General features: G+C 40.3%; 1 protein-coding gene across 1 annotated transcript in view; it reads right to left on the bottom strand.

Moving 5' to 3' along the window:
- LOC140364967 (endothelin-2) overlaps nt 1-16,683 on the bottom strand; it is a 32,054-nt gene extending 15,371 nt beyond the window's left edge. Inside the window, exon 1 of the mRNA XM_072451343.1 lies at nt 16,330-16,683. Coding sequence (XP_072307444.1) covers nt 16,330-16,390 — 61 coding nt within the window. The 5' untranslated portion in view covers nt 16,391-16,683. The remainder of the gene's footprint in view (nt 1-16,329) is intronic.
- Between the last annotated feature and the right edge of the window lie 4,225 nt (nt 16,684-20,908).

Genomic DNA, 20,908 nt, shown 5'->3' with positions numbered 1-20,908 from the left:
TATTTTATCACTGATTTATTTACAATAATGGAAATGTGTTTTAATGCCTTTTATATATGTGGGGGGATTTAGAAAAGCCCAACCAGGGACAGAAGTTGAAAATTAGCTCTGGCTATAAACTTTGTGTGCATCACATCGGCTGCAAGCTTTGTTTGTAACTATGTATGATGCATTGTCCCTGTCAAATAAATAAACAGATAAAAAATCTCTTTGAGTGTGCAGGTATTTGTCCTCAACCAGAATTAGAACAAAAGCAAACAGAGTGAGCATCAGGTCTAAACTGGACTCAAACCAGTGACAAAAGAATGTTTCTTTTATTATTTTGAACTTTGCAGAACAACCAGAGTTCAGACTGCTGGAACATGCATGCACAAGAACGCCTCAGACATTGTAAATAACATCACCAGCAGCAAGACGTTGTCAGTTCTTACAATCACAAACTGGTGACGATTTACCCAGCATTAAAAAATAAACAATAAGTTATAAGGTTTTGTTCATTGTAAACTCCAATATTGCTACAAAACCTTCATGTATAAAACTGCAAAAAATGGCTACGTGACATTTTTAAACTCTTTGATATAACCTGGAATTGAACACTGGAACATGCATCTATCAGTCAAGATGGTTTCATTTATAACATGGTGAAAAGCTCACACAAGTGAACAGTTGCATAAGTTGTCAAACATGAGCTTTATAACAGCACATGGCGGCAACACTTCACATTTAGATGTTCAGTGTGGCATTATGGGTATTATGGAGGAAACCACTTCCATCACTGTTTGTTATTACAGTATTTTCTCCTTCCGCCGGGATTAGGCAGAGTTTAGAGCAGGAAACTCAACTGTGACATAATCTAATGACACGTCGTTAGGATGTTTTTAATTAGTTTAATCATGTAGAGATATTATTATTACAAATTAGAATATATGTCGCAAAAACAGTTCTACATACTTGACTTAACTGCATACTATGCTTTTTGATTCACTACAAACCGTATAGTCCTTAGTTTGTGATTTAGTCCTTAGTTTGATTGTAATTGATATACCTTTCCTGCTTGTTTCCATGGAGACAGTATTGCTTTGACTGGAATTATCAAGACAATATGCATTGTTTCAATATTAGGGCTGGGCAACGATTACAATTTTTAATCGCGATTAATCGCATTATTTCCCTGATTAATCACGATTAATCTCATTTTTACGTACAAAAGACAAAATTAATTCAAAAGAAGTGTAAAGTGCATCAGCATTTTTATTCAGTAGCAGTTAAATAAAATATTAAGTATTCACTTGCCACAAAATCCTGAGCCACAATCATTAAAGATGAACAGGCCACTTCAGAGGTAACGTCAGAAACATTGTAATCTCATTAAACATTAGACGCTCAAAACACATTTTAGGAGCAGCGGAACCAGTCTAGTACTAAATGTCCCTAAAGCAGAAAACACTTCAGTACAGTTTGTACATTCTTAGAACTTGACACTAAAGCTCCGCGTCTTAAACTGCTGCGCAGAGCAGCAGTTTAAGACGCTCCTCTGTCGCTGAACTCTCGCCCGTTCTGTTACATGTGAAGTGTTCAGATTCAAGACAGATAGAGACTGTGTGTGTCCCTCATGTTCCTCGTACAAATAATGCCAAAAAGTCACATCTCAGAAAAAATATTTCAGGCGTCAGACCAAATAACTTAAGGAAAATAACAATCACAAATGACACAAATACACAAATGAATAAACACGTAAAATGTGGACTGCTAAACATTAGAGCAATTTCCTCCAAATCGCTCTTAGTTAATGAATTAATTAGTGACTATAACATAGATCTTCTAGCTCTAACTGAAACGTGGCTTCAACAAGACGACTACGTCAGACTAAATGAGTCCACCCCACCCAGCCATGTTAACTTTCAGACTGCCAGGAGCACAGGCCGAGGTGGTGGTGTGGCAGTGATCTCCCACTCAAGCCTACTCATGAGCCCTAAAACTAACAATGCATTTCACTCATTTGAAAGCCTTATGCTGTCAATCACATGTCCAAATATGAAAAACCAAAAAGGAGTTTTGTTCATAGTTATCTACCGACCCCCTGGTCCCTATTCAGAGTTTTTAACAGAGTTTTCTGACTTTATATCAAACTTAGTGTTAGCCTGGGATAAAATAGTTATAGTTGGAGACTTTAATATCCACGTGAACATGAGTGATGACGCTCTCAGTAATGCCTTCAGCGCCTTGTTAGACAGCATTGGTTTCACTCAGAATGTAAATAAACCGACTCACACTCACAAGAACACTCTGGATCTTGTCCTAACGTATGGAACAGAGATTAGTGACCTCATTGTCCTCCCTCAAAACCCTATATTGTCAGATCATTTCCTAATTACCTTTCAGTTTATTCTTAAAGATCATCCAGTCCCACAAAATAAAGTTATAATGAAAAGGACAATATCTGAAAAATCTATCTCAAAATTCAAAGAAATAATAGAGCCAATATTCAGTGACATGTCATGTGATCCTGCTGAGAATAGTTTTAGTCCCAGTTTAAGTGATCAATGTGTCGACTTGACCATGAATTCTCTGAAGTCTGCTCTTGACGTTGTAGCGCCGTTAAAACAGAAGGTCATTAGGCCAAAGCGCGCCTCCCCATGGTACAACCAAGAACTGCGTTCACATAAACAAAGAGTTAGAAAGTTAGAGGGATTATTTCGTCGCTCTCACACCGAAGAATCCCTAAAAGCATGGAAAAGTTGCCTGCTGTCCTATAAGCAGGCTCTGCGTAAGGCCCAAACCAGATATTATTCAAATCTAATAGAAGTCAACAAAAGTAACACTAAATTCCTTTTCAGCACTGTAGCTAGGCTAACAAACTGTCACAGTGCAGTAGAGCCCTCAATCCCAGCTACACTTAGCTCTGATGATTTCCTCCTATTTTTTAATAATAAAATAAAAACAATCAGAGATAAATTAGATGAAATTACCCCCGCTATTAGCCCTGAACTAGCCCAAGCTGTAAATCTAACGTCCCATATAAATCCACCTGTAAACCTAGAAAGGTTCACAGCTGTTGATCAAGCAGAGATAACTTCAGCCATTATGTCCTCTAAAAGCTCAACTTGTGTCCTAGACCCCATTCCAAGCAGACTCCTCAAAGACATTCTTCCCCTAATTATAGACCCTATTCTTAATATAATAAATACTTCACTCGAAAGTGGCTATGTTCCACAGTCCTTCAAACATGCAGTCATTAAACCTCTTCTGAAAAAGCCTAATCTAGATCCCGACCTATTGGTAAACTACAGACCTATTTCAAATCTTCCCTTCGTCTCTAAAATCCTTGAAAAAGTTGTAGTAAAACAGCTTTGTCGCCACCTGCAGGACAATAACTTATTTGAAGTTTTCCAGTCAGGGTTCAGAGCCCACCACAGCACTGAAACTGCACTAGTTAAAGTCACAAATGATTTGTTATTAGCCGCTGACGATGGACTGGTCTCAATCCTGGTTCTGTTGGACCTCAGCGCAGCGTTTGACACCATTGACCACAACATTCTACTGCAGAGGTTAGAATGTGATGTAGGTGTTGGAGGAACAGCCCTCAGCTGGTTTAAATCCTATCTATCTGATAGGTTCCAATTTGTTAATGTAAACCAGAGCTCCTCACCAAGCTCTAAAGTAATTTACGGTGTGCCACAGGGTTCGGTACTCGGTCCAATTCTGTTTACTCTTTATATGCTGCCATTAGGCAACATTATCAGAAAGCATGGCATTAACTTCCACTGCTATGCAGATGACACTCTGTATTTATCAATGAAACCTGATCAGAGCGATCAAGTAGACAGACTTAGTACTTGTGTGAAGGAGATAAAAACCTGGATGACACTAAACTACCTGCTTCTTAACCCTGAAAAAACTGAGGTCATTGTGCTTGGCCCTAAGCATCTACGAGACGCTCTATCTGAGCAGATAGTCACACTGGACAATGTCAGTGTAGCCTCCAGTTCTACTGTAAGAAACCTTGGAGTCTTATTTGACCAGGAGCTCTCATTTAAAGCTCATATAAATCAAGCTTGTAAAACAGCCTATTTCCATTTGCGCAACATCGCCAAAATCAGAAGAATCCTGCCTAAAAGTGATGCCGAAAAACTTATCCATGCATTTGTAACGACTAGATTAGACTACTGTAACTCCCTGCTTGCAGCGTGTCCTAAAAGCTCCATAAAAAGCTTTCAACTGGTTCAAAATGCAGCAGCAAGATTACTAACAGGAACAAAAAGAAGAGAGCACATTACGCCAGTGCTGAAGTCTCTTCACTGGCTCCCCGTCGAGTTTAGAATCAAATTTAAAATTCTACTCCTGACCTACAAAGCCATAAATGACATGGCCCCATCCTACCTCAAAGATGCTATAGAACCATATCATCCAAACAGAGCTCTTCGCTCTCAGAATGCCGGCCTTCTGGTGGTGCCAAGAGTCTCTAAAAGTACTGTAGGAGGTAGAGCGTTTAGCTACCAAGCTCCTGTGTTATGGAATCAGCTCCCGACCCATGTTAAATATGCTGACACAGTCTCTTCATTTAAGTCCAGGCTTAAAACGTTCCTCTTCGAAATCGCTTATGGTCAGAGTAGTTAGGAACATAAAGATAAACCCTCAGCTACGCTGCCCTAGGAGTAACTATGCTGGGGGAAGTATGACAGCTTGAGCACTATCCTCTTCTTCTGACTACTTATGCTATCAAACAATATTTATTTTTTGATTCCACTTGCAAACTGTTCACCGCCTTCTTTTCTTTCTCTCACTTCTGAGGACCTGTGGACCCAGATGCCCCTCCCCTGGTGAAGTGGTCCCTGCCCTGTGTGGACGGTCCCTCATCTGCCTGAAGAGTGGCTCCAGTTCGCCTCAGACGGTCCCTCATCTGCCTGAAGAGTGGGTCCAGCTCGCCTCCGACGGTCCCTCGTCTGCCTGAAGAGTGGGTCCAGCTCGCCTCCGACGGTCCCTCTTCTGCCTGAAGAGTGGGTCCAGCTCGCCTCCGACGGTCCCTCTTCTGCCTGAAGAGTGGGTCCAGCTCGCCTCCGACGGTCCCTCTTCTGCCTGAAGAGTGGGTCCAGCTCGACTCAGACGGTCCCTCTTCTGCCTGAAGAGTGGGTCCAACTCCAGTCTCCTCGTGTCCGTCTGTCCGTCTGTGAGAGTCGGATCTCTCCTTCACTGGAACTCCTCCAGGTTTCTACGCTTTTTTCCCAAAGAGGTTTTTTTTGTAGTTTTTCCTGGCCGAGAAGGAGAGTCTAAGGACAGAGGACCCTGGGACATCGTCCCTCGCCACCACAGACATTGTCTGACTTCATCGCCACCACAGACATTGTCTGACTCCATCGCCACCACAGACATTGTTGATTCATTTCTCCCTGTGGCCCTCAGAGGCAACTGTTGTTGTGATTTTGGGCCTTACAAAAATAAATTGATTTGATTTGATTTGATAACATTAGTTGTGCAAACAAACACTTAACCAGTTAAATACAAATAAATACATTGCGTACATTTTAAATTAAACAAGGTCATCAAACACAAAACTAAAGCTTATTGCCACTGCCTGGGCATCGAAAAGAACCAGAAAAGTTTGTAGATTCCTAAAACTGGGTGTTTTTTTTACTCCTCTGCACTAAGCCAGTTGCTAAAGCACCAGATTATTCACGTTTTCAGCTGATAAAGACGCGCGCCGGGCCCTTCTCGCGCATCTCCCCTCCTACAGTGCCCGTCGGGACCTGCTCACGCGGGCCCCGGCGGGTTGCCTCTATAGCCAACTCCTCCACTGAGCATGCGCAGGACGACTCGGACGCACGTCTGCTCCTGAGTGTATTCTACGGACGCGCGTCCGGTGCGTTTGTCTTTCTAATGTACGCGCGCTCAACTTCTGCGTCGGCCGCGATTTGCCGCAGCGGTTTGTACGAGGCTTTAGAACTGGTGCGGACCAGGGGAATCCGACCTGCGTTAATGCGCGTTAAAATAATTGATCGCGTTAAATAAGTGATGAGTTAACGCAATAATAACGTGTTAACTTGCCCAGCCCTATTCAATATATAAGACAATATGCATTGTTTCAATATATAAGACAATATACATTGTTTCAATATATAAGACAATATGCATTGTTTTTGAACATTGACTGTCTAAGTCCAGGAGCTGTAGTGACATTCTGCAGACCGACCTCTGAGCAGTAACACAATACAAAAGCACGTTTAAAATGTCATTAAACTTAGATTTAGTTTTGAAACAGTTTTAACATCGCCAAGTGTCCACTACATTACATAAAATAATGGGATCTTAAATTGAATGGAACAATAAACATAAACCTGGCTGTAACAACATGTCATTAGTGGTTTGTGAAACAGTTTGCAGTAATTGCCTCATTAATCATGAATAGATTTCTTGTTAAAACTAACAAAACAGGCCTTTGACTTGATTAAATTCAAATAGAGACCAACCACTAGCATGACACTATTTTCTTTGGACCAGCAAAACCACAATAAATTATCATTATTATTAATATGGGTTTAACTACTGACAAGAGGAGAAACTTTTAATTTGCAAAACTGAAGTAACTTTATCTACTCCTGAAATTACAGTAAATACAAAATAAACTACTTTGATTAACACTATTTCCACAGGCTGGAGCTGCTACTTTGAAAACTATTAAAGTATGCATTCCAAATTCCATTTCAACACAAGAAAAAAGGTGAAAGTCTCAGATAACAAGATTGTCCACTCTCATATATCTTATTCTGTTCAAAAGTTATTGATTACTGAATAGAAATGTTTCACCCAATGGGATTGGTTGTCCTTATGTTATGTTAAGTGCAATCTTTGGTTTGATTTTAAATGTTTGATTTGATTCATTTCCTGAATAGGGGGAATTTAAATGGCAAGAAAAACACATTTGGCAATTTATTGTTTTTAAATTTGTACGTACACCTAGGATTACTTCTACATTTTATTGACTAGCTAAGAAAGAAAATTCCCAAATGGAAAAATCCCAATTGTAGCACTAACTAGCATTGCTTTTTGCAATTTATTTAACCTTTATTTATCCAGGTAGATTGGATTGAGAAGTACTTGTCAAGCTGGTCAAGAGGCAGCAGCACAAAGAACAGACCAAAAGTGCATATGATATTAAATAATATAGGTAAAATAAAGAGCCACTTAAAAACAGGAGCACGCATCAGAAACATGTCTGAAGTGCAACTTGAAGGTTGATAAGGGTATTAAACAGAGTTTCAACATGAAACAGAAGTGCAGACTCTTTGATTATGTGGTTTTACACTTCAAGTGCTGCTTAGATACACCCATGGCCTGTTCAGCATGGGAGGGACTACACTGTGAGCTTTGAGATGGTGAGACAGGCCTGTCAGCTAAGAACAAACTTTTTGAAATACATTTTTATGTCCTATGATCACAACGGATTTTGATAATATCTTTTTTTTTTTTTTTTTTAGATATGGTGTATATGCCGCTAATAATAATGAAAAAAATAATAATAATTAAACTTTATTTAAGTTTGCTGTTTATGCGGCAAACTTATAACATGTAATGTTTAGCAATCTTCTTGTATTGAAAAGAGAGAACCAGTTAGGGTTCAGTACAATTGTTTAACCTTACAATCCAAGTTTAGCATAGATCTTGAAGTCTCTATCAGGTTTCAGAAGGAAGTTAATATTTGCATTGTATCATGTTGGAAGAAGTGCTTTAGCTTCAATAGAATGAGAAGAATCAACAATGTTTTTGTCCAGAAACATAACACATCATTTTCTTTTCTCAGTCAAATAAATATTGTTTGTGTGATTCAGGTCTAAGTTATTTTGGGATTCGAGCCAGACTTCCATGTTGCAGACTGTGACATCAGGTTAATTGTTTCCTTGCTAAAGGCAAAAGACAAGCTAACAAACATTTTCCATTTGAGACGCGAGCTTCCTGTTTGAGCCTCTACTGAAGCAGATGTTTACCTTCCTCATCATTAGCATCATTTTACTCAGAAGGGACATTTACAAAAAAGACTGCAAAAACATGAAACTACACGACAATCCCAAAGCTGCTTTACACTAGCACCTGATTCCTCCGCATACTAGCGAGTACAAGTGAGGCCACAACAGCCACAGTTGCCCAAGGGCAGACTGAGTAAGACGTGGAAGCCATTACCAGCTTTTCACACATTCAATCACCATTCGCATAAGGACAAGACTCCCAATTCACACTACTTTAATGCAGTCTTACTCATTACTACTGGAAATGAATAGACATAATTTATAAATGGTCTGGATGATTGAACATGCTTTGTATTTTGTCTCTGATCCAGTCTGCAACCTGTGTGTCTGGGGAACTGGAGACAATGTGATCTTGAGTTCATGGTCAGGATTAGTTGGAGACCTTAGAGCTGTTAGAGATAAATGAAAGACTGTAAGCCTTTAACAGGCCACTATGGTCAGTCTCAGACCATCCTGATCCCAAAGAGAACCAGCCAAAATGTACCTTTATAGGACCAAACGAGAACTACTGCCACAATAAGGACGGGTTCATGTGGGAGTACTTGCCGACACCATAACAGTTCCATGCAACCGCAAAATCAACCAGGACCTTCTTGCACGAGCACAGACGCTTTTCTCACTCTGCTCCTCTGCTCTCTTATTGCTTGTATCTTATGGTTGATATTCTCCCTAAAACCCCTTCTTTTTTTCACTTGGCTCCTTCGTGCACCAGATATTTATGCAAATGCCTCTGGTGCTGCTTCTTGGTCTGGACGCTGGCTCCACAAACACAGACTGGACACGACCTGGACCTGGGCCCGCTCCCTGTAATCTGCGTTTGTTATGAGCCGGTCTGAGCGGCTCCACAGGGTTCCAATATCTGACAGCTATCAAAAGAAGATCATAGGTAATCCATTTGGACCGCTGCGAACCTGAACAAACCCAAATACAATTCAACGGACAGCTTTTTGGGTTGAAATGTAATTGAATGGGATCAATGCCATGTCTGTGGAGAGGTTATTATGTATTTATGTGTTAGTAAGTATCAATGGTGGAAAGTAACAAAGTACAAAAGTAGCAATTTAAAGAACCATATTTTAAGAAATTGATCGGAATTCCTGCTGACTTGACCAAAAACAGCATTTAGCACCAAAATGTTTTACCCTAATGGTACAATTCAAAACTGGTACTACTAAACTTTTACTTAGGTAGATTTTTTATGGAGTACTTTTACTTAATTATTTGCTGTATCCTTCACTGCTATGAAGCTATTTAGAGTCAGGAATTCCCTTAAAAAATACATTTTATGCTATATTTCAGGTACTTGGTATTGAATTAGAACATAATTTTAATTTGTATTCATTTTAAACTGCAATATTTATTTAAAACAGCAAAGTAATAGTTTCAGGTTAATTGACTTCCTGTTGAAAACTGCAGAACTGTAAAGCCCCGACTGAGACATTTCACTGTAACAAGCAGCAGATTGTCATTTACATGTTAGTATTTTTGAAAAGTGGCGACATGACATGAAAGCAGGATTACTCAAACATACATGAATCCAAATATAACTTGAGTAAACTAATGATGAGGAATAACATGTCCTCATTACATGTGGAAAAACAAAAAGAGCACCCGGAGACAGATGCTTGGATATTTCCCTTTAAACAAACATTACTGGACAAGCAGACTGTAGGAGACAATTCCAAATACATGTTGTTGAACTAACATTACGTCATGAATGTATGTTTTGTAATGTAATGTGTGTTTTTGTAATGTAATGTTTTGCAGCTGCGTTCTTCTCAATATAATGTATGTTGGCATGTCACAAGTGATGTCACGCAGACACTATGTTCTTGTATTTCACATATTTTTTATTATTATATTTTCAACTCCTTAACGCTTCAACCGATTTCAACATGTTATACCTCATTACGATCGCTTTCACAGTAGTACGTGTGCTATTACTTTTGACATTTGAACAACTTGTACTTTTTGCAGAATTGTCGAATTTTCAAAAGTATTAGTTTTCCCCATTTAAATGAATTTGGGAATTGAGTGTCTGCGGAATTCTTTACACTTTATTCTTTAGAATTTATTCTTTAGGCTTTTGTGACAGAGCCAGTCAAGAGAGAGAGAGAGAGGGGGGAGGGTGAGGGAGAGAGAGAGAGGGAGAGAGAGGGAGGGAGGGAGAGAGGGAGAGAGAGAGAGAGAGAGAGGGGGGGAGGGTGAGGGAGAGAGGGAGAGGGAGAGAGAGGGAGGGAGGGAGAGAGGGAGAGAGAGAGAGAGGGAGGGAGGGAGAGAGGGAGAGAGAGAGAGAGAGAGAGAGGGGGGAGGGTGAGGGAGAGCGTGAGAGAGAGAGAGAGAGAGAGAGGGAGGGAGAGAGGGAGGGAGAGAGAGGGAGAGAGAGAGGGAGAGAGAGAGAGGGAGAGAGAGAGAGGGAGAGAGAGAGGGGGGGAGGGTGAGAGAGGGAGTGAGGGAGAGAGAGTGAGAGAGAGAGAGAGAGAGTGAGAGAGAGAGAGAGAGACGCAGACACTCCAGCAATGGCTTCAGCCATTGCAGATTTTTTAGTTATCTATGGTTTTATTATCAAGTTCAGAAAGGGACATGGCAAAGTTGGGCCAACATGCAGACAATGTTGTACTTGTCAAAACACAAGGCTGTTGTTGTCTGCAATAAATGATAGATTGATATGTTTGAAACTCATCCAGGATCATAAGTGCTATGGAGGATTGTTATACTGTGCATGATTACTTGCCTGACCCGCCAGCCCCGCCCACATTCTCTTCGAATGCCGAAGGGTCTGGAATCTGAGTCAGAGCCATTGAAGTTGTCGATCCTCAATTTACCCTATCCAATCCCAGGCGGAGGTTTTAACGCGTTACACTTTTTTCACCCCCAGTTCCAAAACATTCAAGATGGCGGACCGGCTCATGACCGAGTGTTTACTTCTGCTCTCGCTTCGGTTTGAACAATCAGAAAAGTCTGCTCTACTCGCCGTGATGACTGCGTTAGATGCGGTTATACGAAGGGCGTCATCGCGATTCAGGAGAAGTTTTCTGCGTTCGGGGACGGATAACGAGGAACACGCCTTGTTGACATGGGCTACGTAATATCCGGTTAAGCGTGTCACGTTTTTGTGTCCCTTCTGGGTTTATGTGATTGGTTCTAAGATAAGATAAGCTAAGATAAGATAAGATAATCTTTTATTGTCCACACATGGGGAAATTTCATTGTTGCAACACAGGTAGATACAGAGGAAAAGAACAGAGGAAAAGAACAGAGGAAAAGAACAGAGGAAAAGAACAGATAACTTATAGGAAGTTTGAAAAACACTCTCAGTAGAAAGTCTCTGCTCTAAACTCCGCCCTAGAAATTGAACCTCAGCGGTCGAGCCCCAGACCCACACACAGTTTAGTTAAGTAGTCTGCCAAAACGTGTTGGGAATGGCTGGTCAGGCACCATGATTACATGGATAGCGCACAAACATTTAAAGGTGCCATAACATGCTTTTTTTCACGTTTCGTAGTCTATCCTAAGTGTATAATTGATAATAATAAGGGTTGTGCTACACCCATAACATAAGGGGAGGGGGAGGGTGAGGGGGGATGGTGAAGCGTGCCTGTGGGTATGACGCGGTCTTGCACCCACCGCCCGTCAGTTTGGAGATTCGAGGAAAGGAGTCTGTAATATAGCTAAAAACTGCGGGAATCAATCAAAAAAACACTCTGGGTACATATAAGAAGCACAAATAGCAATGTAAGAAGGTTAAAAGCTCTGAAAAGTCGATTTTGCATGTTATGGGACCTATAAATCATGCATTGACTTTACTCCTTTGATGAAAAAACAAAATGTATTAATAACAGGCATTGATACATCGGTATGTCATGGCAATGGCCACAATATTTTTTCAGCATTTCCTCGTGTGCGTAAAAGTCGACAGTGCGAATACGTGATGACGATAACACATAAGCTGTGTGCAGGTGTTAAAAGACATGAGCAGTGTTGAGGATTAGTTCATTTGAAGGGTCAGTGAAATTGACCCTTGCAAAAAAGACCATTGCAGTCTTGTTTTGTCAGAGGGAATCGCTCTGAGGGTTTGAACATATTTTGGTGGAGGGGTAGCTTTCCCTATTAAGTTATTCCTGGTATTTCCACCGTCACGTCTTTCAAAGAGGAAGCAGAGACCGGGGACTCGGAGGCTGGCTCATCCATCACCCAAGCTGAAGTCACTGAGGTTGTTCGCAAACTCCTCGGTGGCAGGGCTCCGGGGGTGGATGAGATCCGCCCTGAGTACCTAAAGCATCTGGATGTTGTAGGACTATCGTGACTGACACGTCTCTGCAACATCGCGTGGCGATCGGGAACAGTGCCTCTGGACTAGCAGACCGGGGTGGTGGTCCCTCTGTTCAAGAAGGGGGACCTCGGATTCAGGAGGAGCAGAGTGGTTTTCGTCCCAGTCGTGGAACACTGGACCAGCTCTATACCCTCCATCGGGTGCTCGAGGGTTCATGGGAGTTTGCCCAACCAGTCCACATGTGCTTTGTGGATCTGGAGAAGGCTTTCGACCGTGTCCCTCGGGGTGTCTTTTGGGGGGTGCTCTGGGAGTACGGGGTCCGGGGCCCTTTGCTCAGGGCTGTCCGGTCCCTGTATGACCGGAGCAGGAGCTGTGTTCGCATTGGCTGGACGCTCCCTTAGAGATAAGGTGAGGAGCTCGGGCACACGGGGGGAGCTCGGAGTAGAGCCACTGCTCCTCCATGCCGAGAGGAGCCAGCTGAGGTGGCTCGGGCATCTGTTCCGGATGCCTCCTGGGGGCCTCCCTGGGGAGGTGTTTCAGGCATGTCCTGAAACAGAGACCCCGGCGAAGACCCAGGACACGCTCGGCTGGCCTGGGAACGCCTTGGGATCCCCCCGGAGGAGTTGGAGGAAGTGTCTTGGGAGGGGCAAGTCTGGGAGTCCATGCTTAGACTACTGCCCCCGCGACCAGGCCCCGGATAAAGCGAAAGAAGATGGATGGTATTCTTATAAGAACCCTGATCATCGACCACAGACCTGTGCTCTGTTAAAACTAAATTCTGCATTTTAATAATATTCTTTTTAGTTGCCCCAGATCTGTAAATATTATTCACCTATAATGGTGTGATGTCCTCTGAAACCAAGAAATACCAATGAAATGTGGACATTAGAGGAAAATCATGATATTGTGCATATTCTGTGGGTCCTTTCTTTCGTGGATGAACTTGCCTTTTATCCGCAAAGACCATCCACTAAAACGCACACAAACGTTTGCTCTTTTATGGCCCTCTTGTGGATAACGATGGGAGATTTGGCCAATACAAAAAGAAGCAAATGTCCAAATTGGTTGGAATGAAAATGCTCAGACCACTCTACCACAGTATCTGCCCTCAGATACTTTGATATAGTATAATATAACAAGAAATGACACAAAAGTGAATTGCTTGCTTTTTACACATTCCTAAAAACTTTCCCCAGTCCATAAAAAGGTGCTTTATGTAACTTATCTATCTCTATGGAGACAAGCAGGTAGTGCTACTAAGTTAGAGAGAGAGGAGACTCCGCTCACAGTAAGAATGCAAGTTTTTCAAAGTAGTTACAAAGCATATGTTTTAATATCCATGTGTATTTCAGTATATCATAAAAAAGGATGTCTGGGGCGCACCTCATCTTGGGCGTTGTTTCCATGTTAGCAGCTCGCATTATTACCTCCAGATCCTTACTATCCATCAGTGTTCAAACATTTCCATGAAAACAAAAGAGGATTAATGACAAACTGTAGCATATAAAGCTGGAGGCGGTAGATTCCAGTGCATTAGCCAGTTAGCTGAGCCGTTGATCCGGTGGCCAGCGGCTACAGGGAGCTGCTTTGAAGACTACTGTACTGGACTGTCTGGAGTTTTATTGTATTATTGTTACTGTCGATTTATGTGGGAAAGGGAAAGACAAACTCCACTTCAAACACGATATAAAAACAAGCCTGGGAGCTAGATTGACACTATTTTTGGCACCCTTAATATTTTGAAATGAGACTTGAAAAAACAAAAGTTGAGTCGTTCTCTAATATGGGAGATTTCCTGTAGATTCCTAAGTTTACCTGCATGTCTATAGATGACAGGAGGAAGAGGACAGAAACCGCAGTAACAGGAGGATGTCTTAATTACTGGTATCTCATGTTGTACTATTTTAATTCATTTTAATCATGTAACAAAAATACATCCATACATCCATACATCCATACATAAGATAAGATAAGATGAGATATTCCTTTATTGTCCACACATGGGGAAATTTCATGGTTGCAACGCAGGTAGATACAGAGGAAAAGGACAGATAACTTATAGGAAGTTTAAAAACACTCTTAATAGAAGAACTCTTATAAACAAAACTCTTATAGACAAAACCTCTCATTTCTTAATAAGGAATGGAGGGGGAAAATAAAGATAAAATAAAATAAAAACACCTAGCGTAAGACAAAATAATACTAATAACAATGGTAAAATAAACACTATTTACATCATCCTACTTTGACACTTTATATATAAGATATATATATATATATATATATATATATATATATATATATATATATATATATATATATATATATATTCCCATTCTTCATCAGTCAAAACCAAATTACCTTCTCTTTCCCATTTAGATTTGTTACATTAGTAGAGTGGCTGTCCAGATTATTCATGCACAGAAGCTAAATAATAATACTAAAGTCAATCAGTCATTCAGGGGAGGGTGTGAAGTGAAGTTTTTGGAGGAGCTGTTCATGGTGCGGTGGAAAGGACTCATTTGGGAGCATAATAACACCCAGGGAGTTCTCATGCCAAACACAGAGTGCGCGCTCACAGGTCCAGAGCACTGGGCTTGTCAGTGCAGGACTGTGAATCGAGGCTTGAGCTGAATACAAAAGTGACAAAACTGTGACTTAAAACAAAGGCACCTCATCTTAACTGTTCCTCTGATGCTCAGAGACTCAGTGTGGCAGGTGACGGTGCACTGCCCATTGTGACGGTGCCCTGCCCATTGTGACGGTGCCCTGCCCATTGTGACGGTGCCCTGCCCATTGTGACGGTGCCCTGCCCATTGTGACGGTGCCCTGCCCATTGTGACGGTGCCCTGCCCATTGTGACGGTGCCCTCCCCATTGTGACGGTGCCCTGCCCATTGTGACGGTGCCCTGCCCATTGTGACGGTGCCCTGCCCATTGTGACGGTGCCCTCCCCATTGTGACGGTGCCCTGCCCATTGTACACAGCTGAGGATACTTATAGACCATAAAGACCTTTTACACCAGAAAATCATTTTACAACAACATTATACTTGACAATGCCTGGAATGTCGCCTTCGTCTTAAAGCATCATCTGTCACAGGCTGTATTTAAAACAATTAAACCTATATAAAAGTTAACAAATAATATATTAATATCCCTTTATCTTATCTGCAGATATGCACTTAATAATTGGAGTTTTCATTCCGTATCTGTGATGACTGGCCTAACAAAAAGGGTAAGACTAAATTTACAATGCACAATTTAATATCAATCAAAGTCCACAGTGTAAATGAGTAGAACCCCCACACAATGATGTCCAATACAACAAAGCAATAAACGCATTAAATAAAATAATTGTTTAATTCCGGTGGTTCTGCTCTTGTTCTCTTATTTTTGTGCTGTAAGACAGAAAAATAAAACACGTAACAAAGGCAAGTATAGTTACACGTTTACTTTCTGTGCAAAAAATGTGGGCATATAAGGCCGTGTATTGACTTATAGCCCACCCAGGTTCAGCGGGAACCGGTCCTGTCCATCAACAATACATTTTTAACAAACAACAAAAAAACTGAAAAAGCTTCTCAAAATGTCTTGATGCCTGATTCACACATTCAAATTCAGTGATGCTTTAACACTTGAACATTTTCTTTTAAAGTGTTATTAATCTGAATTAGAGTTTTTGAAATTAATTCCATTTGGCCAGGGGTTAATAAACAGCCTCTACAGGGATAATTGAACAAAGAACTCGGAAAAGAAATAGTTTATATAGTGTGTATGATAATTTCTGAAGAAAGTAAAATGTTGTTTAATAGCCTAAAAAAAGAAAAACACAAAAATATATCTTTAAAGTAATGTTATATTTGTATAGTTTTATTTTGTTTATATTTCAATAATACAGACTGCATTAAAAATGACTAATTTCTGACTCTTGACCAAGCATTTGGAAACAATACCTCTCATTAGAAAACAAATACACTGAAAAAACACATTGAGCTTCTGTTCAAAATGTAAATGTGAAAAAGAAAATGCTTAGTTACCTTGATGCTGGTGAATCAACACTAGCATCGTCCCCAGTGTCCAAAAGTGAGTGAGGTCCATTATGAACTCCAGGTGTGAAATCCTCTTAAACTCAGGCCTTCATGCACAGTCTCTGCTAATCTCAGAGTAAATTAAGTAGTCCAAATACAGCAGCCTTAAGCTAAACATGTGAGGCTTTCCATAAAAAGTCCCACAGAGGCTCCAGAACATCCACTTCTAGATCAGAAGGTGAAGCCGCAGGTGAAGCCCTGGATCAGAGCCTGGTTTTGAGCTTGTTTCCAGAGAGGTCCCTGGGCAGAGATCCAGCAGGAGCAGGGCAAGTGTGTGAGAGGAGAGCTGGGTGTATTGAGCTGTATGTGACACATGGAGAGAATAAAGAGGAGAGAGAGGGAAGACAGGAGGCGGGGGTAAGACAGAGGACAACCCACACCAATGCACTGCCCATGCGACCCTGAGCAGGAGCAATGTATATTCAATAGCACATTCTTTGTCAAAACATCTTCTGTATCACCGGAGTGGTGTAGAAGGTGTTTTAACCATACATTATGTGACCAAGTCCAATGACAAAAAGCACTCAAGTCACCAGCCAAAATTTGGAAACAAAAAATCCATGCAACACAAATCTTCATAAGACTGTTTAAAACGACCTTAGGAAAAAATATGTTTGGTTCAAAAATGTATTATTATCATTAGTATCAGTGTCAATCACAATCACGCATTGTAATACCAATTTAGTTTGGATGCTTTTGATATTTAATGTAGACATAGATAATAGTTTGATGGATTTATTTATCACACAAGTCAATTTACCTGCTATTTAATCAGAGCAAGTAATTGTACATAACAGTCCGTGTTGGATTTAAATCTGTTTATAATAGTTACTTTTTTAAAAAATGCACATATCTTTTCACATGCTGATCATTCACGTTGTCATGCTGACATTTCTCCATTGTAGGACAAATAAAGGTTCTCTTTTCTTTTCAATATGAATGCATTTTTAGACCTTGCTGGAGGAAGTGTCTGGGGAGAGTAAAGCGTATCCGCATTTTTCATTGCAGTTACAGCTTTGGAAAAGAAAGACGAATCAATAAATGATTGAAGCTCAAAAAGAGACTTTTATTTCATTTGGATACATCATTCCAATGGCAGAGCTGAGTTCCACGTTCTCATTGTGTCACACAGACTTTGTGACCTGTTGTGGTCGTCGGGTGAATACATGATTGACATTCTATGTTTATTTTAGCCCAATCCCTTGTTTTTGAAATGCTCCCTGGAATGACTTTTGACGTAAACTCGTCCTTTGAGTAAAATGGAGTGTAATACGAAATAAATATGAAAATGCACCAAGAGACCAGGGTCAGACTCAAGAACACTGCAGTGATTCCAAGTTCTTAAATCCACAAAAAGGTCTCGGTCCAAGCTTATGAATTTGATATGAAGGCAATCAAGAGTAAAGAATCTCGCATAAATGCACTTATTTCATTCATATCCATGAAATAAGAAGTAAATGAGACAATAGTCTGGTCTATGTTAATCATTTACAGGTGCACAAATGTTACTTTTCAGGTGCAGAGCTTGCACTACTTTGTCTGGAATGTTCAAAAAATGATGATGCTGTTTACTGCCAGCGGGCTTGCCTCTCCACAGATCTGACCTGGAATTTAGCCTGACGTTACCGGCTTGACTCTATCGATAAGTTCAATGTTTTGCTGTGTATTGGGAAGTTCTTGGGCTAGGGGAAAACAAGTCTGAAAAGAGACAAGCATAAGTTCATCATTCTAAAACGGCCTGTTTACACCTGGATCGTCGTCTGTATTTGATCTCGTTGGCTGGTTCAACCTAAACTTTGTGAACGAGTCAAAAGCCGACCTTTCAAAGTCTTTGCAGCACCTCATATATCTGACTGTCAGGGGAGTCCCCCAAGTGTGCTGCCTTCAGGTTCACTGGGATTCTGGCACAGCTTTATTTCAAGATATTTTCTCTGGACTGGACTGTTGCAAGATAGAAAGTCCTGGGAGTTCTGTCGGGAAATACAGGCAGAAGGGTACAAATATGTCCAAATGATTAGCATATTCTGGAAAACCAATTGTGTCATTTCACTTTTGCACAATCGCATAGTACATTGAGCTTTCTCCTCCTCTTTTCTACATCAACAAAATGGGTATTATTGCGAGACAGAGCCAAAAATACTGACACCATCCACTAGAGGTCAGCATTGGAATACATGTTGACTCTTGGGTATTTTTTGCAGAGCATTTATTGTTGAAGTAGAAGTCAGGCCTGTTTTAGTCTTGTGGCTCACACAGAGGGAAGAATGTGGGCTCCTGTGGTTACATCTGGGCTGCAGACGGCGCAGGAAAACCTTCGGACGGGCTTCCCCAAAACGGAAACTGAAGTGAAAATCTTTAATTACAAATAGTGACTAATGTAGAAAGCATTATGGCAAAATAACAATTGGGTCGAACGTTGGACACGTTTTAAAATAGAAAAACAGAAAATCCACTCCAAAGTTCCTCTATTTCCATCTCATTCAACACAGAAAAAAAGGATAAAAACCCAAATGATAACACTTTTTTGTTGAACATACATTATACATTGTAATCTACATGACAGTGACATAATATGTTGACATATGGTCATGATCCACCAGTATGTAATCAAATAACTTAAATTACATTCAAAACAAATTCATATTAACTCAATATAAAGTGTGAAAATCTTGATTTAAAAAAGCCTTATTTTTTAGAATATTGTTATTATTCTTATTATAACGTTGAGTTATTGAGTTATCTCCCAAATAATAAACACAATATTTGTACTTGTTTTTACAATGTGTACTAATCCTTGCCCTGCCTTGTCCTCCTTAAGTATTTATTGAAGTATTTGTTGGTCCCATTCCCGTGAGACATGTGTGAGTGGAGCGAGTGTCTACACGCTGTTCAGAGGCTGCTCCAGCTCCTGGCTCAAGTCTACGCTGAGATCATCAGAAACAAGACACAACCTGGAAACAACAGAGGTGAAGACCTAAGTTTCATAGACTTATGTTTGTATGTGTATGTTATATCAAATTTTGTGAAGTAAAAAGTATCCACTGTAAACTAGACTTAAGTAGACAGGATTCTCTTCTTTTTAACAGCATTTAATTGAGTTATCAATTTTCACTTTAACTAGCTTATGTCTCATTGCTAATAAATGAAACAGTAGTGTACTGTTGCTCTTGTCATATGGACATCTGGCACTAAACCCCTGAATGTGGTAATGGTTAGTCAAAGAGCTCAAATGTTCAAGATGAACTGACAAATCAGCAGATTGTCATCCGTCTCCCACAGCAGTGACGTCAGGTGGAAGTCGGGTAGCAGCTTTGACATCTCACTTAGGCCACAGTTATATTACTTGGTTTACGGATCCGCCGCACATAGATTATTGATTTCTACAATGTAAATAAAATAAATTATTATAATTTTTTTTTATAATGTACCGTCGTCAACGCAAAATAGCTTTAAATGAAATATAAAAAGCGGGGGGCTCTTATCTTTTGACTTTATATCTTTATATTTATATTTCGCCCGCCCGTTCAATATATTTAAACATTTAATAATCCGTAAACCAAGTAATAAAATAACTGCGGCCTAACGTGGAGAAAAAGAAGAAGACCTTGAATGCAGGAAAAGGAAGACTCCTCAAACATGCTTATCAGTGACTTTCAGGTAAACAAATAATGAATGAAAAGAAGCAGAAAGAAGAGCAATCTTACATATGAATCACTCAAAATACAACTTTGAGTGACTGAGAAGAGACAACTGGGTCCGTCGTCAAAGATACAAAATCGCCACACATAAGGTGGAGGCGTCGACGAGAGTCGTCGTAAAGGATACATACACTCAGCACAGACGTGTGCAGAGGCAGATATCTAGGGACAGTCAAACATGGGAAAGAATCAATCTAAAAGCGATGTGCCCATCCCAGAGATGCCTGTCACACTGGCAACGTCAAATCAATATGGGAAAGAGTGTCTGGAGTGTCTGCCAGTGTGGTCCAATATATTCAGTTTTCCATCTGGCGGATCACTAAGCACAGACAAAATGTATAATTCATGTCAGCAAAATTGTTAAATTGAATGACTAGAAATGAAGGTTTAAAAAAAAAAAAAAAAAAATCTTATTTCCTGTTGTGTGAAGCACTTTGAATTGCCTTGAATTGTGCTCTTCAAATAAACTTGCTTTGCCTAGAAATTATTTTCTCTCAAAGTTGGCAGCATGTTAACTAATACAAGCAGGGGGTGATTATGTTTATGATTATGAGGGCGCCCAGGCGGGTGAATTGCTATTCTCTTTATAAGGTTGATGTATTTTCAACATTTTCATAAAGTTGTATCTTCATTCTCTGTCACTCAGCTGTGGTAATAAAAAAGAGACACTTAAGTTTGAGAGGAGTTTAATGTTCTAGATTTAATTTGAAATAATATGATTGTAACGTGGCTTGTTTGTAGATTTCAGCACAAAATTGCACATTGTAATTTGAATTTGTGTTCTTTTTATAAGCAAATTATATCAGAAATCCAATAATGCATTAATGTCA

Source organism: Eucyclogobius newberryi, unplaced genomic scaffold (assembly GCF_026437365.1).
Source record: "Eucyclogobius newberryi isolate DKJ021-1_F unplaced genomic scaffold, fEucNew1.0.hap1 SCAF_1, whole genome shotgun sequence".
NCBI classification, from domain to species: Eukaryota; Metazoa; Chordata; class Actinopteri; order Gobiiformes; family Gobiidae; genus Eucyclogobius; species Eucyclogobius newberryi.
This window is presented reverse-complemented; position numbering and strand designations above follow the sequence as displayed.